The sequence below is a fragment of the Fusarium keratoplasticum genome, chromosome 1 (genome assembly GCF_025433545.1).
Source record: "Fusarium keratoplasticum isolate Fu6.1 chromosome 1, whole genome shotgun sequence".
Lineage (NCBI taxonomy): Eukaryota > Fungi > Ascomycota > Sordariomycetes > Hypocreales > Nectriaceae > Fusarium > Fusarium keratoplasticum.
In genome coordinates this window covers 4518743-4541181 of record NC_070529.1, presented here as the reverse complement: position 1 = coordinate 4541181, position 22439 = coordinate 4518743, and the positions used below count along the sequence as shown (strand labels likewise).

The window sequence follows — 22439 nt, the reverse complement described above, 5'->3', positions numbered from 1 at the left end:
TGCGAAACGATGGCGTCGAGCCACCCGAAATGATGGTCTAGAGATTGGATCAGTCGCGAAAGAAAAGACGTGAGAGGCTCAGCGCATCGTCTCGCTTGTCGCTCAGCTCGCGCAAGCTAGAGCTACAGCACCAATTTGGCTACGGCGACGGCGTCCAACCAAGGCGCCAAGGTGACAGGCTTGTCAAGACCGATGCCGGGCCATGGATGAGATGGGGGAGCGTGACCCCTGGTCCATCATCCCAAGTTTATGTTCTGAACGTGGTGGTGAAAGCCTAGGTTGTTGACGTCGTCTCTCCAGGCTCTCCTCCTATTTTCTCCTCTTCCCTCAGCCATCGCCGTCATTGTCTGATAGAGCCAGGGCATGAGGACCGGCATGATCAAAGACATGAAGCCCCTCGCTCTCCCCCATGGACGTCCAATTAATTAATTACCTGCCCGCCTGCCCGCCCAACGTAATTAAAATTTCAGGGCATCCAGGAACGTGGCGGTCCACTCCTATGATGAAGCCATGACCTCTGGCAGCGGCCCAACCTATCCAATCGCGTTGGTCAACTCTGGTCCAACGGTTACGGTTACCTCTTGTCTTGGCCTCTCACATTGTGAGTAGCACACTGCCCAACTCTTGGGGTTCTTTTTTGCTGCCGCCCATGGCACTTCTTCACCTTGTCCCCTGGAATGGAATGCCCCGAATCTGCTTCCCGAGCCCCTCCACCCTGACCTGTTAGCCTGTTCCTAGAGTCCCTTGGCTTGCGGGCTCGTGGGGTGAGCTGGACTCGGGCGCGGCTTGTCAACCATCCGGAAGGCGTTGTGTTGGTTGACGAAACCTGTACCTGTGCCTGTGCCTGTGCCTGTGTGCGTTGGTAATTCTCAGCCTCACGGTTACAGTGGCCCAGCGCCAATATCCGATCAGACGCGAGTATGGATTTGTGATATCATACAGGGCATGATGCCAGCTGCCCTCTAATCTCATGCTGCAGCTCAATCATGAATAGTAGAGCAGAATTGAATCTATACAATACACCACAATCACCTCTAGGTTATTCAATCACAAACACAACACACTCACACACAGCACACACCCCTCCCTCCATCCCAAAGCGCCCCTACCCACCCTTGTCGACTTCTTCATGCTCTCCGTCCTGTCATCCCAGCTCAAGAGCCCGAATCCCAATCTTAGTGCTGTTCTCTTCTGTACGTACTCATCCATCCATGATAAACCTGGTCGCGCATCCCCGTCGTCGCCCCTGAAGCGCGCTCCAGCCCAGCCCAGCACAAGGTGCGCTGCACCTACCTCCCCCGTTGTCCACAATCCCGTCCCGTCCCCAATCCCATTGTCACCCTCTCTCTCTTCTCGTCTCATCTTGCTTCTGGTTGGACTCACATTTTTTTTTTCTCTTCCTCTCTTTCGATTCACTTTCCATTCTTCCCATAATCCTTCTCTATCCCCGGCCTCGTGCCCCTCCTTTTTTTTTTCTCCTTCACCCCCGTTGAGCACGTCGTTTCGTTTCGATACCCAGCACCAGCCAATCTCACTGGCCTTGTATCAACCTCCAACATCCGTCAGAGGGGAAAAGGGTCCCCTAATTTTATTTGTACGCCCATATGCCGCTCACGCCCGCGTAGAAACCGTCCCTGAGCCCACCTTCCCTGACTTACACGTCTCTCTTGCGCGCAGGCTCCTCCTACCTTCTCATTCAGCTTCACCATTTCATATCACGATCATCGCCAGTGCAGCAGAAGCTACTGTTAAATCGACCCAACTGCCGACAGACCCTGGCCATATTTCGCAACCGGGGCCTTGCTTTTCCCGCTCTCAACCGGGAAATTATCACCGAATAGCTCCTACCTACAGTACCTGGCATCGGTACACCCCAGAGCATCACCGCCCCTTTATTCACGTCCCGGCTTGACGTCGCTTTTGCATCCATTCCTGTTCTCTTGTCGCATGGAATCTCCTCGCCACCGCGCCTGACTATCTTCTCTCGCAACTGCTGTTAAGCCGTTGCCCGTCATGGCTGGCCTCTTCGCTCGCCTCAAGGGAAAGGACTCCAAGTCCAAGAAGAAAGCCGCCAACGATCTTGCCTCGTCGCTGCCGCCCAAACCACAATGGACCGATGCCTACGCGCGCACCTCTGTCGAGCCCGAGGAGGTCCACGAGCTGATCCGATGTTGTACTCAAGAGCTCAAGGCGCGAGGTATGTTACTTTTGTCACATGGGATACGCATCCTGCAACTCCTCGTCCACATCATGCCCCTCCATGTTCACGACATGCTAATCGTTATGCTGTACTCCAGCTCTCGACCACCCCTTTCTCCTGCTTCCATTCCGACCGACCTCCGATCCTAGCGCCGTGCGCTCCTTTATCCGTCACTTTTTCGAGTCTCATGCGAATCTACGCGGTGAACAATTGCTCCAGGAGCTGCGCATGACGGAACCAATGGTACGTGGGTTACGGCAAAAAGAAGCGCGCCAACTAACATTCCCAGGTGGTTTCTGGTGTCGCAAAGTGGTGCTGGAGTCGAATTCAGGGGGGCATTGTTGGCTGGGATGCGTATGAGCTGTTCAAAGTGGGAGAAATTGGTATGTGCTTTCGCATGGCATGACGTTAACGACATCTTCAAACGGCAGACCTGACCCTTGTCTAGACTCAAACCTGGCCCGAGACTCTTTCAAGACATTCATCCCGATTAGCGTCGAGAATGGCGCCCGTCAGCGCATCATCTTTGACTTCTTCGACCTCATGGCAGCAATTGCTGCCCACGGAAAGTCCAATGGTCTTGGTGGCCGAAAGCTGTCGCGGATGGCTGCATGGTGGGCCTTTGAGCACAAGGATACAACCAAGGGCTTCGAGGGAGGATATGAGGGGTGGCTTCGGTTAGTTACCTTGAACGACTGTTGTTTATCGTGATTGCTTACTTGAAACCAGTGCTGCCGATGCGACGAGCCACATGTTCTTCGCTTTCCTCCGATCTCTCTCGCCTGAACAGAACGTCACTGGCATCACCATGCTCCCCATGTCTCTCCAGAAACTCCTCCAGGAAACCGAATATCCTCCCCAGCGACCAGCCCTTATGAGCTCGACTACCAACAAGGTTGTCATGATCGTCGACACCGTGTCTCCGACTCCTTTTGCCCTTTTGCGCAGGGCCAACCACTTCCAGTACCGCGACGAGGACCGCGCATTGCAGGAGTTTTCCGAGTACGAGGACCCCATCAAAGCTTTGACAGATGAGTGCCGTCGAGTGTTGAAGGCTATTGCTGGCGCCAACCAGTCACAAGTATCAAGCTCAAAGCACTCGACTAGTCTGCGTGATGCATCTTGGTCGCGATTTGAGGATATCGGATTCTCTAGTCCTCTCGAGGAGGAAGATGACGACGACGAAAGTGCCTTGGCCCAGAAACAACCACCACCTGGCCTTCGCAGGACGCCTGCGTCTGGAAACGGCCTCGGAAGACCGACAACTCCCTCATGGGCCGACTTCTTGTCCTCCGGATTTGTCGACGAAAACCAGGCCGCTCGATCCAACCTTCTTCTCCCCCCTGACAAGGTCCTGCCGCCTCTTGAAACGGTGAGACAACGAAGCTCGCAGTCACACCGACCAAGACTTGAGCACGACCGCTCCCTTGAACCCGGTGAACTTGCTAGCATCACCACCTTTTCCTTGGACGATGCATTCTGGTGGGTTTGGATGACCAGCCTCGCCCCTGAGGAGACTGCCGAGCGAAAGTCTGCATTCGGACGATGCGCAATTGTCGAGACGAAGATCACCGGTGGCCGCTGGCTGGTGATGGAGGAGATGGTGGCTGGCGCGGCGCCAGAGCCTCAGGAGGGCGCCTATATCGCAGAGAAGAAGGGCTTCTTCAGCTGGACTCGACGTGGAAAGGGTCTTAGTCGACGGAAGTCAGCTGGAAAGCAAGCTCTCGAAAACAACGTTGGCCAAAATAGTGCCAGCAAGGCCAGCATTGGCCCCGACACTCATGCTAGGATCCAAGCTAAGGCTGCACAGCTTCGAGCAGCTGAACTTCAGGAGAAGAAGCTGGCTGCCCAGCAGCAGTACCAGCGCCGTGGCCGAACTGATGCAGAGCTCATGGCTGAGAAGACTAACAGTGTTCTCACCTTGCAGCCCACCATCATCGGTGAGGCTTCATCAGCACTGAAGTGGGTTTCCAAGTACGACAAGGGAACGATCAAGGACGTGTATATGGCCAACAGCAACGCAGGTCGCGGCTTGGCTGTATCACCTATTCCCTCCGAGGGAGTTAACGGAGATGCCGAGACCAATGGTGGCTCGCATGCTCAAGAGCAGCCTCCTCAGGTGCCCGTTAAGGACGTGCCAACGCCTGTTGCCTCTCCGACATTCGCGCCAGCCCCCAAGGAGACCGTACGGAAGCCTCTTCCAGTGCCTGATAAGCCCGCCGAAGTTGAGCCTGCGCCTGTACCAGCTCCGGAGCCAGTTCAGGAGCAGGTCCAGGAGCCTATCACACAACTCCCGGATCCAGAACCAGCGGCTGTCCCTACCCCTCCTCCCAAGAACGAGCTGCCTCAAGACTTTTCTTGTGAGAACATGGTGTCCCCTACGCCATCAAGCCCCGAGAGCAAGAAGAAGAAGCTGCAAAAGGAGAACAAGGAGAACCGCGGTTTCCGTAAGCTGTTCCGCATGAACCGAAGCTCCAAGCTTCCAGAGAATGCCGGCGCCAACGTGAATGCGCTCCTTCAACGGGATCAGCCCACTCCTGAGCCACACGCTCAACCAACTCCGGCTCGTGTTGAGACTCCAGAGCCCGCGGTTGTCCAAGCCCCCGTTCCCCAGCCAGCTCCTGTACAGGGCGATGACTCTGAGCTGCCGACTCCCACGCCCGCCGACTTTGTCACCCCCATGGAAGAGCCTGTGAAGCGTGTCGACACACCCCAGAAGAACCACGACGCCGTTGAGCCAACTATGGAGGAGGCTCAGCTCCCTCCTAGCACCAACAACTCGACCCCTGTGGAGGTGCAGAATGCTCGGTTCAACCAGGGCCCCCTCGCAGACCAGCCTGCCTTTGCCCCTGACAGTGACGACGAGGATGATGCGACGCCTCCGCCTATCGCTCGGGAGCCCCGTCACTCTCCCCAGCTCGGTTCGGCGGCGCAACCTGAGGAGAAGTTGAGCAACACCGCCGGCCCAGGAGTTCAAGATCGATGGGCTCAGATCCGCAAGAACGCTGCGGATAGAGCCGCTCGTCAACCCGACGAGGCGCCCCGTCCTGCTCACAGGGCCACTGATGGCGACGATGATACAAGTGGAGAAGAGAGTAAGTCGAAACATGTTAGTGTGGCCAAAGTTGACAAGACTAACGGGATCTTAGCTATTGAATCCCGCGTTGCCCGAATCAAGGCTCGCGTCGCCGAATTGACCGGCAACATGGAGGGCACCGCCGGCCCTCAGGCGACTCCGGTCCGCCGCTGAACAACACCATGTCGCAACGATACACCAACTGTTTGACCCTTTGTGCTAGGACTTGGTAAAGCACACTTTCCTATCATGGACATTCCGAGACCGTCCGCCACCATCTGAACTGAGCTTTCATTGCTACGTGGCACATCTACGAGACACATTTCGCACGCCCTGCACACGCCTAATACCAGCCGTCGCTAATCTGTTTTTATGTTTCTTGGGTCTCCCTTGTTTCCTTGTTCTCCTTTGACACATGATACCACTAGAAGATGGAAGAAGAAAAAAAGCCATGCGAATCTTGACAGCTACAGGAGAGGGGAGAGGAAGAAGACTAGGAAACGGACCAGGCTCTGTTAAGCTGCCTAGGGTCCTGTATTTATTCATATATCTATTCATCCTGAGCAATCTCTATGAAACTCTACTTCTTTGTGTTCACTTTGTCTATATCCTTGAGCGTTGTTATTGTCTGTCGTGAGAAGACTGGTAGGAACGTTGATTGTCACGTTATGTCTGTCCAAGGTCTTAGCTTATCCTCCCCTAAGGATAATTCATAAAATATAATAAGAATAAATAAAAGGGATCTAAGTTATTATTTTATTGCGAAAATAATGATACTTGTGGGATGGGATGGGACGAGAACGTTAGAATGAAATACCTGGTGGAGCTCTCGAAGGTTTGGAGGAGGAAGAGGTTGTTGAGATGAAGAGGTTGAAGAACGAGTTTTTGTATCGGTGGTGTTCATATGTCAGTGATTCACCGTCTGTCCTTCCTGTTCTTCCTCTCTTTGCGGTGGAGGAGGTTGAGGATGCAGAGAAGAAGTTTGAGATGAAGAAGTTGCAGAGACGGGTTTTTATATTGATGGTGTAAGTGAGTGAGTGATTCAGAGCCTCACTGTCATAGTGGAATGGGAAAGATGTTGAAGACGCTGGAGAGGGGGAGTTGGTGCTTTATTGAGACGAAGAAGTCATCAGAAATAAGTTGTTGAAATGAAAGAGTTACTTAGATTTAAGATGAAGTGACTGGGATAGAAAAGTTGCAGGCTTGTTATTGCGCAGAGTATAGTTTAGTACTTTAGTAATTCAAGGGGGACTCTTATGGCTTCATTGCTCGCGTATGTGTATGAGTAATTCATATCCTTACGGTTATAAAGGCATGGGGAGATGAAGAAGTTGTCAGGATGGAGAAGTTGTAGAATCCAGTTTTATATAGTGTGTGTTAGTGATGACTTAGAGCCTCACGCTTAGAGTTGGACGAGAAAGATTAAGAACACGTCGAAAAGGGGGGTTGTATGCTTCCTACACTGAAATTAAAAGATTCGTCCATGCCTAATCCCTATCCCTATTCGTATATGTCTACCCAGTTGGTCCAACTCTCTCAGTTTATCATTGTCTAGCTGCTTATTTCGAACTCCCATCGGTATCGTAGTTAACCATGACGATGCCCCCGAACTCTTCGTCGTCGCTTTTGTTTGACTCTGGTGTCCAGGGTCGGTCTTGCTTCCATGCCCATGATGACAGATCTTCGTCTGTAGGCTCTGTCGGGCGTTTTGGCAGGGGAGGATTAGCTTCCCTTTCAGTCTCGGTTGGGCGACGAGGCAGACCGGGTGCTGTCTCCTGCTTTGGCTTTTCTTCGTTGGTCGTAGGACGTCGAGGGAGCTTCGGCACGGGCTCCTCGTCGTCATGGTTGGTTGGACGCCGAGGAAGAGGGGGGTTCTCAGCCTGCTTATCCTGAACTGGAGGCTGTGAGGGGGACACAAGGCCGGGCGGGGAGATGTTAAGCCCACGGAGATCACTCGCAATCTCCTCCTGGCGAGGCGACTGAGAACTCTTCCGTTCCTCATATGCCGGCGCTCCATCAAAGTTGAGCAAGTCACCCTCGGCCTGGTGGTCCTTCATCTTGATGAGGTCATCCTTCTCGATCTCTGGTGCCGCCTTGACGCCCACGAATCCACACTTGCGAAGAATCTCACCAGTAAGGTCCGGATAGCGCAGATGACCGCTGACGGACTCGCTCAAGTCAAGATTCTCGATTCCTTCGACGTCTGGGATCGGTTGCAAGCCGGCAACTCCCATAGAGAGGCTGTGTGCGCGGTACACGAAACCGAGGATAAGATCGTTCTCGGAGAACACGTTGAAGATCTTTCCAGAGACGACAGTGCGAAGCGTACGCCAGTGACCGGGTGCTGAAGGCGCGGGTGCTCCAATTAGGACAACGGTGTCTACAAGCCCAAAGGCGTGACGCTCGGCAAGGGACTGCAAGCAAGCATGAATAGCCGTGGCACCAAGAGAGTAGCCAACCAGTGTTACAGGCCGCTCGCCTTGAACCTTGTTGATGAGGGCATCCGCCAGGAGCTGACCAGCCTTGCGAGACCGATTGTATGCGTGGTTAAAGGGGTTGTCAACATTGGAGGCGGCAGCGAGCAACTGGATGGGCCAGAGGGCGGCAAGGAGAGTTGCGAGGACGGTTCGCTTCAGGATCTCAAGCTTGAGCTTCTTCCAGGCAAACGACTCGACCAGGGTACGCAGTGCATGTCCGAGGGCAATGAGAGTCTTCATCTCGTATCGGAGGGCAAAGACCTCGCTATCGTCACTCATGATGCGCCATGGCTTAGTGACATCTTGCTCGGAGTGAAGCCAGCCGTTGATTCCAATAGTGACACGGAGGCGGCGTTCTTGCTCGTCTTGTGGGTTTTCAGCGTTGAAAACCTCTCCCCATTCTTCCTTGAGAGGGATGAACCGGAAATCTTCGACTTCCTTGGCGTACTTGTCCATCATCTCGCCCTAGTTCGTGGTCTTAGTATCTTCCAGTGGAAATGCCTAGGGACATACCGTCATCTTGGCTCCGTATGCGCCAAATAGAGCGCCAACAAGAGCACCGTTCATCCAAAAGATACCGAGGAAACTGGCAACGCCTCCCAAGCCTACGCCACCCATGATGCTACCGACAGCGCCGGCAACCAAGGGGGCAGCCAGGCCTCCAGTTACACCGATAACTGCCGCGCCCGCAACGGAAGCAAGTCCAACCTTCCAGAATCGGTTGAACTTGTTATCCTGTCTGCGCTTGGCTGCTTCAGCCTCAGCAGACATGACCTCTTTCTGCTTATCCCCATTCTTGGAGGACTCAAGAAGGGCCTTGGCGATTTCAATCTCCTCATTGATGATGAAGGACTGTGAGAGCTCCAGTGAGGAGGCAAGATAGAGCGCCAGCGCTCGTGTGTGAGCCGAATACTTGCCCGTAGACAGAATGAGAAGCAAGATGCATGAAAGAGCTTCCTTTCTATCCTCCGATGGGATAGTTGTCAGTCTCGTCGGGATGGGGTGGTACAGAGCCTGGAGCGAGGTGACATCCTCCAACTTGTCGATCTTGGTCTCTCCGAAACTGATGAGATTCTCGCCTTCTTCAGGTGTGTCGAGCTTCTTTTGCTCCAGTGCCTGCTGGTGCTTGCGTCTCTCTTCCTGGATTTTCTGATCATCCTTGACACGGATAATCTCTTCGAGCTTGGGCATAAATTCCCGTTTCCATTCTGCCAGGTGCTTCAGTGCAGCCCTTTGGATGCGCAGGGACTGGGCTGATCTGTTTGGCTGCTGGACGCGCGTCTCGGGGTCTTCGTCCCTGGGTGTTGAAGGTCCACTCTCATCACGAGGGGTAGATAGGACAGGGCCCAGCTCATCGTCAGCAACGTCGAGCTGGGAGCTCATGAAATCAGTGATTTCATTGACGAGTTTCCAAAGGGCTTGGCGTCGTGCGGGGTTGAGACTGATGACGATCTGTCGTGGATCCGAGCATGTTGGGGCCATCGTGATATCGTCTCGTTCCCCGGGAACGGTGGAGATGGTGTTGAAGTAAAGTTACGGTGTCAGTTGGAGGGTCTTGTAGCTTGATATCGAACAAGACAGCTGGCTTCGCAATAGACAAGAGTTATGTTGCGAGGTTGAGTGGTGACATTCCCTCCAAGCTGTCGCTATTGGTCCGTGGACGTACAGGGTGTGTGATCCCTCACTCTCTGCCTAGCGGCGTCGAGCGTCTCCTGAAACGCAGGGGCCTCGAGCTGAATTGTCGGGCGATGGGGGATATGGAAGATGATACTGTGATATTCTTGGCCTTCTGCTCCGTTGGTTGGAGGGGTTGGAGCCTGTCTTTCGTCACGTGCAATATGTAAGCGGTGGACGAGACGGAGGAACAAGAACAACGTCTTCAGTTATGGAGACGAGGATATCCAGATGTGACCGAGGTTTGTGGTTTGGGATAAGTCTCGATCGAGTTCCCTTTACGTGTCTTATACGAGCTGTTGGTCCTCGATCAATTCCTACTGGGGCTCTGTCGATCCAACGTCATCGTGCGCAAGCTGCCGTGCCTGGCTGAGATGAGATCAGAAGCATTTCTCAGGGGTTCGGCTGGAGTTTAATCATGTAGAGATGCCATTTAGTTAGACGCCTCAATGCTCGAAACGGAAAGCTACACATTCCAGGTAAAGCCACAATAAGTGAAGCCAGGCGCGTTGGTGATAAGTTTCCCCGGTGTGATTGATACCCATTCCCCAGAGACGGCATGCGGATCATTTATCTCTTAAAAAATCCATAAATAGAATTATCTAATGTTTAGGGAACAATAACCAATAAAGTGGGACTTTAGATTTATTTTATTTCTTCTTTTCTCATTCTTGATTTAACTTACTAGTTACCCTTAGGGGAGGATATGCTAATGCTTGGGTGCTGGTGTCTCGTTTTCTCTTGACCCACGGAAGCTCCAGGGTAATGCATCGTGACGGGAGACGAGCCGATAAGCCAACCTGCGCGATAAGATCCCAGCCCCGCTAAAAAAATTCCTAGTCTGGACCCTCGAAAGTTGAGTTTCCTTAACCATCCAGCTTTTGTTCAGTCCATTCTCTATGAAACTCGAAGTCGACACCACCTGAAAACTCGTCGCAAAGCCTCAACCGCATCGAAATCGCAAATATGAACGCTCACGCGCTCCTCTCCTCCCAGGGGTGGCGGGGAACTGGCCACTCTCTCCATAAAACCGACGACTCGATCGGACTCGCGAAACCCCTACTGCTCAATCGCAAAGACAACACGCAAGGATTGGGTCAAAAGCAACACTTTACAAGCGATCAATGGTGGATGAACGCATTTGACGAGCAGCTCAAGGGCCTCGACACCTCAAAGAAGGGAAAGGTTGTTCAAACAATCACGACGGGCAAGCTCAACGTTATCGACAAGAATCTTGGCAAATACTCGGTCTACTCGTCCTTTGTACGAGGAGGATTCCTCGAAGGAACCATAGACAAGCTCGAGATCAAGGACTCGAGCACAGATTCCTCCTCGGACGATACTAGCGACCAACAAGACACCGAGAAGGTCAATGGCAACAAGCCCCGAAAAGAAACCAAGGAAGAGAGAAGGGCGCGGAAGGAAGCCAAGCGAAAGCGCAAGGAGGAGCGTGCCCTGGAGAAGGCCGCGCGCCGAGAGCGCAAATCCAAGTCGAGAAAGTCGTCACGGTCAGCCAAGTCATCGGCAGACTCGAGCGATGCAGACGAAGAGAAGCGCCGCCGACGAGCCAGGAAGGAGGAAAAGAGGAGACAAAGAGCGAAGGAGGCTGCGAAATAAAAGGGCACATGGAGATTCGGAGTTTGGCAACATATACACAGCGAAAGCATATTTGCGGAGTTTAGGTCGATCAAAGGTTTTTTTCGGATGATACCCCTATAGATGTATATTTTACGTCTCCTTTGGAATCTTGCCTGGCTTGTTGGAAAGGAGCCAGGGTCTTCGATCCCAAAAGTCGTCCTTGATGATGTCGAGGTGCTCCACGACGACGCGCGCCTTGGCTCGGCTCTTCTTGTCCTTCTCCTTTTGGGACTTGGACTGTTGAACCGGCTCTGCCTGAGCGTCGATGGTTTGCGTGATGTTGTGCGAGTTGGGGTCGACCAGCTCGTACTGTAGAGATGTTAGCATTGTCCTTGAGACGTAGTCTCTAAACTTACATCACGGAAGATGACACTGCCCTTCTTGAAAATCTCGGGCTCATTGTTGTAGTTGATCGAGAACCGTGAGAAGAGGATCTCATTCTTGTCGGCTGCCAGGGTGCCCTGTGGAGGATGTTAGTGCGCCCATCATTCAGGGGCGATTCGCTTACAGCAAGAGTCCTTTCGGCTTCCTTGTTGTCCAATCCTCCAAGTTGAATTAGAGACCAGAATGTTGTGTTGTACAGGTTGTTGATGTGGCCTACTTCGTTAGAGATATATCGACAATGTAATGGTAGCTGAGCGCTCACAGTCTACTTGTCGCCAGCTCATATAATCCCGGAGATTCTGAACACTGGGGTAACAAACGGCTCGGCCATCAAAGGTTGGAAGTGGCGAAGATAGAGGGGTATCCGGGAAATGGGTCGACCAAGAAAAGACGTAGTTGGCTGTGAAGGTAGAGACAACAGTGCTCACAAGTTTGCTAAGACGGATGTTAGCGAGGTCTGCAAGTGTCAGCAAACCGTGTACCTGGCTCTCCTCTCAAACAGAGTGCATGCCTTGTGAAAAACAAAGCTATTAAAATCATTAGCAGGCAAAGGATAAGATAGATTCGTGGGAATGAACCTGTATTCGTCACTGACACCATAGGCGATGGTGATTTCGGGCAGTTCAGTCACAACCGCCTTGGCTGCCGTGTTCATGAGATCCAAGGCTCTTCGGTCATTTGGCTTTTCAAAACCATACTTGGCACACATCCTTTTAATCATGAGCAATGCACAGGTATTGGGAGTCATGTGGAGTATACTTTGTGAACCCTCTCCCGTCTACTCGAACCACGATCCATGTGTTGGGCAGTAGAGCATCCGTCGTCTCAAAAGTACGGACGTACTCGAATCTTGCAAGGTATTAGATACAGGTAACTCTTTGGAAAAATATACAGATTCAAAACTCACTTGGAGTTTGCCATCTTTCCGAGTCTCTGGGCCGGAGTCCAGCGCAGGTAAACGAATGTTGGTGGAGAGTCTCGCACTTGATGGCGTCTGGCGTTTGTGAATCAGAGGGGCTTTGTGAGAATTGTTAGTGCAGCTCAGGCCGTGTGGAGAAGGTACAGAGTCCGTTGTTGCTTGCGCACCGGGGCGTGTTTGGCCAAGAGTGGGCTCTGGGGCAGCCGTAGCCTTGCAGATCTGGACCTGCCTCCAACGCGGCTGAAGCCGATTTTTGGAGACGCTCGCAACTTAACCTCCCCTCCATGGAACGCGACAAGCTTAATTCAACAGCTATCCTTTGACGCCCAGGCACGGCATCGCCTCATCATGAATCTCCTGCTATCTGACGACTATCTTCTTCAAGATTACCCCGAAAACATCACCAATACAATCCGCTCTGGACATGCGACTACTCTGCGCTTCAACCGCAAGGGCGATTACCTTGCTTCCGGTCGAGTCGATGGCACCGTGGTAGTCTGGGACCTCGAAACTATGGGTGTCGCGAGGAAGCTGAGAGGTCATAACAAGAGCATCACGTTTCTTAGTTGGTCAAGGTGTGGCCAATATCTCCTCACAACTTGTCAAGGATGGAAGGCAATCCTTTGGGATCTCCAAGATGGCAAGAGACTGCGCGAGGTTCGCTTTCGCGCTCCCGCGTATATGGCCGAGCTTCATCCATGGAACCAGTAAGTGCGCGTTCCACCGAAGTACGTGCGATCGCTGACATGCGACAGCTTGCAATTCGTGGCAGCGCTCTTTGAGGAGCAGCCCGTCCTTGTCGATGTTTCCGAGCCTGTCGACATCAAACACATCCTCCCTTCTGCCCCGAAGCGATCGAATACCGACGGCGACGCAGCTCTCAGAGAGAAACAGGCAAAGGAGGATGCCAAGCAAATGACCACATGTGCCATCTGGAGCATTACTGGAGACCACATCCTCGCCGGAACGAACAAAGGAAAACTGAACATCATTGACGCCAAGTCCTACGAGATTATATTCTCCGCAAAGATATGCTCAGGAGCTATTACTACGATGCGGATGACAGGATCAGGCCGCGAGTTGCTGGTCAACTCGCAAGATCGAATTATCCGGACATTTCGAGTCCCTAATCTGTCGGTCGAAAACCTGGATCTTGATACATTACAGATTCCCCTGGAACACAAATTTCAAGACGTTGTCAACAAGTTGTCATGGAACCACGTCACTTTTAGTGCAACCGGAGAATACGTGGCAGCCTCGACGTATAACAACCACGAGCTCTACGTCTGGGAACGCAATCACGGCAGTCTGGTGTGTATGCTGAAGGACCCCAAAGAAGAACAGGGCGTTATCGAGTGGCACCCGACTCGCGCTCTCTTGGCCGCATGTGGCTTGGAGACGGGCCGGATATATATATGGTCTGTAATCAGCCCACAGAAGTGGTCTGCGCTGGCGCCGGACTTTGCAGAGGTGGAGGAAAATGTCGAGTACATCGAGCGGGAGGACGAGTTCGATATTTATGCACAAGAGGAAATCCATCGACGGCGGCTCGATGCCGAGGACGAGGAGGTTGACGTCTTGACATTGGATCGATCCAAGGCCCTGGACGAAGGAGAGAGCTTTCGCATGCCCATCCTGTTCAACCTGGGCGAGAGCGACAGCGAGGATGAATTTATCGCCGTGTCGACCGGCACCATGAGACGTAGGAGTCCTGGAGAGGGTCAGAGCGATTTGGATGAAAAGGTACCTGTGAAGAAGACAGCAACCAAGGCCTCTAGAAGCCGAAAGCGCTGAATGCGGCGACGGCGTTGGGCAATGGATATGGAGTGGGGAGAGTTGAACGCGACAAAGAGCCAGGGTGGCCTTTGTCGCATTGCGATAAAGCTAGAGCTGCATGGCGCAAAAGTCACCGACTTCATGAGAGCGAGGCATTGTCGGTCCTGACATGAATTTGACTCTAAAAAACGTCGCTTTGCGGCGCAATCGAATCTTGAACTTCTGCTGCCTATGGCTACGCGACGTTGCTGAACACGCATGAATTGATTGGAAGGCATTGAGCCGGAGCTGAGTCACCGGTGCAACGTCAGAGGAGGGTGATTATGGAACATTGAAAGTAGAGCTACTTGGCCAGCGGGTGCAGCCTCTGATGAACCGAAAAAATCAGCGCGACTGGCTCATTAAAACGCGTTGCAGCTGTCTCCACTGCAATTTAGTCAGCATGAAAGAGCGTGCACCAAAGTAGAGGTACTTGGCCTCTCCCAAGCCTCAGGCAACACCGACAAAGCTCAAACGTCCTAAAATGGCTTAGCGCCATCGCTCGTCCGCCAGCCGCCTCAAGTCCAGAATCTTTCAGGCTTCCCCCGACCTTCTCGCTTCATCCACGACAAACTTTTGCCCATCGCACAACTTCATCACAGCGCGCGTCGGGCATCGCGCGCATCGCATCGAAGCAGCTTCCCGACCGATCACGACCGACCGACGACATCGCCGACCGCGATTTTTCGATCCCTTGCGACTTTCGAGGTGGCGGCGACGGGGGAGACCAGCCTGAGGTTCTCCTGGGCCGTTGGCCAGGACAGGCGTTGCTGCTCAGCGCCATCCAGCAATCGTATCTGAAGGCTTCTGCCATCGATTTTGCGACCTTGCGCGGTACAATACTTGCCCTGTCGCAGTTTTCTCCCGTTTTCTTCGACTTTTTCGCGTTCCTTTGCCCTCTGGCGCGCGTTCTGACCTCCGCTCTCGCTTCACGCTCCTTTTCCGTTCACATCAGGGCCACCGCCAGTCGCCACCATGGCGAACCTCATCTTCACCCACTCGAGCGCTCCGCTCAAGACAGTGGAAGAGATTCAGTTCGGACTGATGTCCCCCGAGGAGATCAAGAACATGAGTGTCTGCCACATCCTCTACCCCGAGACCATGGAGGAGAACAAGACCAAGCCCCGCGACGGAGGCCTTAATGACCCGCTCCTTGGATCCATCGATCGACAATTCCGATGCAAGACCTGCACTCAAGCTATGGGCGAGTGCCCTGGTCACTTCGGCCATATCGAACTCGCGAAACCCGTCTACCACCCCGGCTTCATCAAGAAGGTGAAGAAGATTCTGGAGATTGTCTGCCACAACTGTAGCAAAGTGTTAGCCGATACTGTTGGTCTCACTACATGAAGCTCTGCTCTTTAACCCTTTGATGCTAACCTCGTCCTCTCAGAGAGATCCCGAGTTCGCCGCAGCTATCGCTACTCGAGATCCCAAAGTTCGCTTCAGTCGCGTCTGGGAAGTCTGTAAAAAGAAGAGAAGATGTGACAACGACGAACCAAAGCAGAAGGATGAGGAATTCGCCCCAGGCATGAAGATGGGTCCTGTGGAAGGCCATGGCGGTTGCGGCAACGTGCAGCCCAACGTCCGACAGGCCGCTCTGCAGCTCAAGGCCGCCTTCGATGTTGTGGAGGAGGGAGGAGGCAAGCGACGAGAGACGACGCCCATCACTCCCGAGATGGCTCACAACATCTTGAGGCGAATCACCGAGGAAGACCTTCGGGACATGGGTCTCAACTCGGACTACGCCCGCCCCGAGTGGATGGTTCTCACCGTTCTTCCTGTGCCCCCGCCTCCCGTCAGACCCAGTATCTCCATGGACGGCACCGGCACCGGCATGCGCAACGAAGATGATTTGACGTACAAGCTGGGTGATATCATCCGCGCCAACGGAAATGTCAAGCAGGCCATCCGTGAAGGATCACCTGCACACATTGCCAGGGACTTCGAGGAGCTGCTGCAGTATCACGTTGCCACCTACATGGACAATGATATTGCTGGACAGCCTCGCGCTCTGCAGAAGAGTGGACGTCCCGTCAAAGCCATTCGAGCACGTCTAAAGGGCAAGGAAGGTCGTCTGCGAGGTAACCTGATGGGTAAGCGTGTCGACTTTTCGGCACGTACTGTCATCACTGGTGATGCCAACCTTTCACTTCACGAAGTCGGTGTTCCTCGCAGTATCGCTCGAACTCTCACCTACCCCGAAACTGTCACACCTTACAACATCGGTCGGCTGCATCAGTATGTCGAGAATGGCCCCAACGAGCACCCCGGTGCCAAGTACGTCATTCGCGCAGATGGTCAACGAATTGATCTGCGGCACCACCGCCGCGCAGGTGCTATTTCTCTTGAGTACGGCTGGAAGGTCGAGCGTCATTTGATTGATGGTGACTATATTATCTTCAACCGTCAGCCCTCTCTGCACAAGGAATCCATGATGGGACATCGTGTCCGCGTCATGCCGTACTCTACCTTCCGTCTGAACCTGTCTGTCACATCTCCTTACAACGCCGATTTCGATGGTGACGAGATGAACCTGCACGTTCCTCAGAGCGAAGAGACACGCGCCGAAGTCAAAGAGCTCTGCCTGGTGCCTCTCAACATTGTTTCACCCCAGAAGAACGGTCCCCTCATGGGTATTGTCCAGGACTCGCTTGCTGGAGTGTACAAGCTCTGCCGTCGAGATACTTTCCTTACCAAGGAGCAGATCATGAACAGCATGCTCTGGGTTCCCAACTGGGATGGTGTCATTCCTCAGCCAGCCATTCTCAAGCCCCGCCCTCGGTGGACTGGCAAGCAGCTCATCAGTATGGTTATCCCCAAGGAAGTGACCCTCCACAACGGCAACGACAAGAAGGAGGATGCCCCCCTTAAGGACGAGGGCATTCTAATTCAAGCTGGTCAACTCATGTACGGTCTTCCCACCAAGAAGATCGTTGGTGCGGCGGCTGGTGGTATTGTCCACATCAGCTACAACGAGCTGGGAGCTGAGGGTGCCATGGCATTCTTGAACGGTGTTCAGCAGGTTGTGACATACTGGCTGCTTAACAACGGTCACAGTATCGGTATCGGTGACACGATTCCCGACAAGGCAACCATTGAGAAGGTTCAGGTGCACATTGATGAGGAGAAGGCTGAAGTCGCTCGCCTCACCGCCATGGCTACTGCCAACGAGCTTGAGGCTCTCCCCGGTATGAATGTCCGAGCAACATTCGAAAACAAGGTCTCGATGGCTCTGAACCAGGCTCGTGACAAGGCCGGTACTACGACACAGAAGAGTTTGAAGGATTCGAATAACGCCGTCACCATGGCTTCATCAGGTTCCAAGGGTTCATCTATCAACATCTCACAGATGACTGCACTTGTGGGTCAGCAGATTGTCGAAGGCAAGCGTATTCCCTTCGGATTCAAGTATCGCACACTGCCCCATTTCACCAAGGATGATTACTCGCCCGAAGCCCGTGGTTTCGTCGAGAACTCGTACCTTCGTGGTCTGACTCCTTCCGAGTTTTTCTTCCACGCCATGGCTGGTCGAGAAGGTCTCATTGATACTGCAGTCAAGACTGCCGAGACAGGTTATATTCAGCGACGACTGGTCAAGGCCCTCGAAGACTTGTCTGCGCGCTACGATGGAACTGTCCGAAACTCACTGGGTGATGTTGTGCAGTTCCTCTACGGCGAAGATGGTCTGGATGCTATGTGCATCGAGAAGCAGAAGCTGGGGATCCTCAACATGTCCAATGCTGCCTTCAAGGCCAAGTACCGCCTGGATCTTGCCAACCCTCCCGAGTGGTTCAAGCAAGACTACGAATTCGGTAACGAGTTGACTGGCGATAGGCCTTCGATGGCCCTTCTCGATACCGAGTGGGAGGCTTTGCTCAAGGACCGCCGGGTGATCCGTCAGATCAACAAGGCCAAGATGAACGAGGAAATGATGCAGCTGCCGCTCAACATTACTCGAATCATCGAATCGGCCAAGCGTGTGTTCAACGTCAAGGCCAACGATCGCAGCAACCTGCGACCCTCTGACGTTATCCCTGCCGTGCAAAACATGCTTGACCACATGAAGATTGTTCGCGGTACTGACCCCATCTCCCAAGAGGCAGATGCGAATGCCAGCATTCTCTTCAAGGGCCTGCTGCGTTCTCGTCTGGCATTCAAGGAAGTGGTCAAGGAGCATCGCCTGAACAAGCTCGCATTCGACCATGTTATCGGCGAGCTTCAGAACCGATGGGATCGGGCCTTTGTCAGCCCTGGTGAAATGGTTGGTGTTTTGGCTGCTCAGTCTATTGGTGAGCCTGCTACTCAGATGACACTGAACACATTCCATTTCGCTGGTGTGTCTTCCAAGAACGTCACCCTGGGTGTGCCCCGTCTCAAGGAAATTCTCAACCTGGCCAAGAACATCAAGACGCCTAGCATGGCTGTGTATCTCAACACACCGCTTGCTCGACAGGAACAAGCCAAGAAGCTCCGAAGCATGGTCGAATACACCAACCTTCGCTCTGTGACAGCGGTTACCGAGATCTACTACGACCCCGATATCCAGTCAACCAACATTCCTGAAGATATGGACATGGTCGAGTCTTACTTCATGATTCCCGATGACACGCAGGTCAGCATCGACCAACAGTCGCGATGGCTTCTACGTATCACGCTTGATCGACAGAAGCTGCTCGACAAAGAGATCAGGATCGATGACGTTGCTCAGCGCATCAAGGAGGAGTACCCCACTGATCTGGCTGTCATCTTCAGTGACAACAACGCCGACGAGCAGGTGATCCGCATCCGAACTGTCTCCGCTGGTGATAAGGATGAAGATGGCGATGGCCGAATGGAGGACGATGTCATGCTGAAGCGACTGGAGGCGCATCTTCTTGATACGCTTACTCTTCGTGGTGTCAACGGCGTCGAGCGTGCTTTCCTTACCAAGGGAACCAGACTCGTCGAGAGCCCCGATGGAGCGCTGCTTGCCATCAAGGACGACCCACGATGCACCCAGTGGTACCTGGATACGAGTGGTTCGGCGCTACGTGATGTGCTGGCAGTTGACGGCGTTGATGCGACCCGGACATACACCAACGACCTGTGGCAAGTGGTTGAGGTGTTTGGTATCGAGGCGGCTCGTTCCGCGCTGGTGAAGGAGTTGACCAACGTGTTGGCTTTCGACGGTTCCTATGTCAACCATCGTCACATTGCGCTACTGACAGATGTCATGACGTACAGAGGTTCCATCTCGGCTGTCACCCGACACGGTATCAACCGCGCTGACACTGGTGCCCTGATGCGTTGTTCCTTCGAGGAGACGGTCGAGATTCTGCTCGAGGCTGCGGCGTCAGGCGAGCTGGATGACTGCCGTGGTATCTCGGAGAACGTCATGCTGGGCCAGATGGCGCCAATGGGCACAGGCAACTTTGATGTCCTTCTGGACCCCAAGATGCTCGAGACTGTCATCTCGGACAACTCTCGCATGGGCTTGATGCCTGGCATGCCTGTTAAGGGAGGTGAGAGCGAGGGAGCAGCGACGCCATATGACACAGGCTCTCCCATGGCTGACTCGGGCTACCTCAGCCTCAGCTCGCCGGCAGCTGGTAACTTCTCTCCTATCCAGGGTGCTGGATCGGATACTCCAGCTGGCTTCGGCAACACTGAGTACGGCTTTGGTGGATCGACTGCGATGAGCCCGTACGCGATGCGTGGAGGAACCAGCCCCTTCACCACATCGCCAACGTCGCCATTCGGACCTGGAGGAGGCTACTCGCCAACGTCACCCAATGCCTACTCGCCCACATCGCCTCTTGTGGATGGTGGCATGGGTCGGTATGCCACGTCGCCTTCGTTCAGCCCGTCGTCGCCGTCGTTCTCGCCTACGTCGCCCATGGTGCGGCCGACAAGCCCCGCGAGCCCCAACTACAGCCCGTCGTCGCCGAACTACTCACCTGCTTCGCCGTCGTCGCCTCGACACTACTCGCCCACATCGCCGGCGCAGTTCAACTCTCCCACGTCTCCCAACTACTCGCCGGCAAGCCCCAACTACAGCCCAGCGTCGCCCAACCTCCACGCAGGCGGAACCACCTCGCCGTCGTACTCACCGGCATCTCCCACGTGGTCTCCTACGTCTCCCGAGGCCTACTCGCCAACAAGCCCGTACCAGAGGAGCCCTGGTGCGCAGCAGTCGCCAACCAGCCCAAGCTACTCGCCCACGTCGCCTGCTTTCTCTCCTCGTACACCTGGTCCGGGATCTTCTGGAAACCAGTAGTGAGTTGATCAGCTTGGCCGGGGAGGAGCGCCGAGACGATGGGCTAACACAGACGGAGCAGTTCTCCCAACTCGCCGTCAAACGAATAATTTTTTGATTGAATAATGCAAACGTGGCACAGGTTGTCATTTCATTTTTTTTCCCGCATGGTTCTTTGGTCAGGGGGGTTTTCTTTCAGCATCATAGACCCGCAAAAGAAGTTGGTACAGACTATACAAGAAAAATCAGAAAACCACGACGAGGGCGGAGGAAGCTGGATGGAATTCCGAGAAGGGCCAGATGGGCATTCGAGGAACAACGAAGGGGGGAGGAGAGAAAAAAACAAAAGAATAAGATACGGGGCATTGTAATAGCTGACTTGTACTATAGCGATGGGGGGGTTGGCGAAGGAAGGGGACGGAAGGGAATTGGAGGGGATGGGGGAAGAGGCAATGACATATAGGGATGATGATCCAGATTGGAATCAAGACTGCGGACGCAGCATGGCAGACAGGCGGTGATGACACACATTCAGCTTTGCAGAATTTTGGAATGGATTGGCCTATTTGAAAACAAATGAGCCCTGATACCCTCTGTTCTCTGATGATGCATGCGTAGGTAGTGTGTGTTGTGAGACGGACTCCAAGTCTGTCTGTAGTCCAGTCTGTCTGGTGACGCACTGCATGATTGATCCAGTTTTGGGGATGTGTAGTTATTGTTTTCTTGGTGACTCTTGTTGGGTCACATGTAGTAATTGAACAAGCGTTGCATGATATACATGATGAGGGCTTATGATCTCTTCCAATTTCTTGTTGAATGTTTATTAGTGTCTCTTCAAACATGGCATAAAAGTCATCTTCAATTAGGAGAACACATCCCGGCTGTTTAACCATCTTTATGCCAAGAGTCATCAGGGTCATCAAGAAATCATGTACAAGGTCGAAATGCCGTCAACCTGTGTACCTACCTAGCTAGATATGTAACTTGCTGTGTAGTCTCATGATGGGGAGAAACAGTGGGAATGTCACATGGAGCACATCCATCCACAAAGTTCTGTTCTCGTGAGACGAGGCACATGGACAACCACGCAACGGAAAAAGGAAATTTTAAAAAAAAAAGAGGCAAGGAGAAAAAAAAAAGTGTACTCCTACTCTCGGCGTATTCGGACGACGAGGTTATCCCGCCCAACACATTTTTTCTTCTTGGGTATATTCGTCTTGAACGGGACATAATTTGCGTGCGTTTGCCCCATGGTTGGTTGTTGGTCAGCGCAGCCGCTCGTGCGACCCGACGAGTTAGGACGTGACATGACAGCAGAAGCGCGGGCCGCGTCGGCTGCGACCTCGAGGAGAAGAGAGCAGGGCAAGGGAGGTCCGTGTTGAACGGGACTCCACGACAAGGCTGATTAAAGTCAAGAGGTGGAGAGAGGGAGGTCTCTAGAATAGGCCGAGTGGGAACCTTGTGAAAGGAGGCACGGCTATGTGGTGATGGTGATGGTGATGATGCTGCCCGGGTGCAGTGCAACCAACAAGTGTATGTGTGTGTACATAACATGCAAGGACAAAGAAAAGGGTAAAAAAGACAAGTCGGGTATAGATACACATGGGAATCATGGGCCGATCGGCGCACGGGCCCGTAAAAAAGACACGCATTTAGGCGAGATGCGGGGAGGGGAGAGAAGCCCGAGGAGGAGCCCGGAGGAGGAGGAGGAGGAGGAGGAGGAGGAGTGCATTGTACCTAGGGCTGTGAGTGAGGGCAGGCAGAGGCTATCACGACATCCATTCGTTGGACGGTAGTGTGCATTTGGGGGCGGGGGCGGAGAGTTTCTAAGTCGTTTTTGTGGGACAGCGGCTTCTTCGAGGCGTACATTGATAGAGGGACAACACGAAGAGATACAACAAGACAAAAACAGGTTTCGTCTTTCAGCTCCCAAGAATAGCAAAACAAAAATGAACCATCGCGTGTTAGGGCTGAAAAGGTTATGATATCATGAGGATCTGAGGAGGATCGAGGATAAA

The 22439-nt window shown here is 53.3% G+C and overlaps 6 protein-coding genes across 6 annotated transcripts; 4 read left to right on the top strand and 2 right to left on the bottom strand.

Annotated features, from left to right (window-relative positions):
* Nucleotides 1–2013: 2013 nt before the first annotated feature.
* On the top strand, nucleotides 2014–5450 carry NCS57_00134600 (DUF1708 domain-containing protein; the record flags this gene model as incomplete). The annotated part of the gene is made up of 6 exons (XM_053051413.1): nucleotides 2014–2197; nucleotides 2298–2443; nucleotides 2490–2583; nucleotides 2649–2877; nucleotides 2930–5295; nucleotides 5350–5450. 6 exons carry the CDS (start codon nucleotides 2014–2016, stop codon nucleotides 5448–5450), a joined length of 3120 nt encoding a protein of 1039 aa, XP_052919928.1.
* A 1385-nt stretch (nucleotides 5451–6835) lies between these two features.
* Nucleotides 6836–9235, bottom strand: NCS57_00134500 (uncharacterized protein; the record flags this gene model as incomplete). The annotated part of the gene is made up of 2 exons (XM_053051412.1): nucleotides 6836–8218; nucleotides 8267–9235. 2 exons carry the CDS (start codon nucleotides 9233–9235, stop codon nucleotides 6836–6838), a joined length of 2352 nt encoding a protein of 783 aa, XP_052919927.1.
* A 1158-nt stretch (nucleotides 9236–10393) lies between these two features.
* Nucleotides 10394–11044, top strand: NCS57_00134400 (uncharacterized protein; the record flags this gene model as incomplete). The annotated part of the gene is made up of 1 exon (XM_053051411.1): nucleotides 10394–11044. One exon carries the CDS (start codon nucleotides 10394–10396, stop codon nucleotides 11042–11044), a length of 651 nt encoding a protein of 216 aa, XP_052919926.1.
* Nucleotides 11045–11155: 111 nt separating this feature from the next.
* On the bottom strand, nucleotides 11156–12448 carry NCS57_00134300 (TRNA(His) guanylyltransferase; the record flags this gene model as incomplete). The annotated part of the gene is made up of 8 exons (XM_053051410.1): nucleotides 12357–12448; nucleotides 12209–12298; nucleotides 12028–12159; nucleotides 11932–11976; nucleotides 11712–11884; nucleotides 11574–11662; nucleotides 11422–11526; nucleotides 11156–11374 (listed from the first exon to the last, which is right to left on the bottom strand). Exons 1-8 carry the CDS (start codon nucleotides 12368–12370, stop codon nucleotides 11156–11158), a joined length of 867 nt encoding a protein of 288 aa, XP_052919925.1. The 5' UTR covers nucleotides 12371–12448.
* A 268-nt stretch (nucleotides 12449–12716) lies between these two features.
* Nucleotides 12717–14162, top strand: NCS57_00134200 (uncharacterized protein; the record flags this gene model as incomplete). The annotated part of the gene is made up of 2 exons (XM_053051409.1): nucleotides 12717–13075; nucleotides 13124–14162. 2 exons carry the CDS (start codon nucleotides 12717–12719, stop codon nucleotides 14160–14162), a joined length of 1398 nt encoding a protein of 465 aa, XP_052919924.1.
* A 996-nt stretch (nucleotides 14163–15158) lies between these two features.
* NCS57_00134100 (DNA-directed RNA polymerase II subunit RPB1) lies at nucleotides 15159–20531 on the top strand (the record flags this gene model as incomplete). Its single annotated transcript, XM_053051408.1, has 3 exons — nucleotides 15159–15515; nucleotides 15577–20441; nucleotides 20504–20531. The coding sequence occupies 3 exons, from the start codon at nucleotides 15159–15161 to the stop codon at nucleotides 20529–20531; spliced, it is 5250 nt and encodes a 1749-aa protein (XP_052919923.1).
* Nucleotides 20532–22439: the final 1908 nt, after the last annotated feature.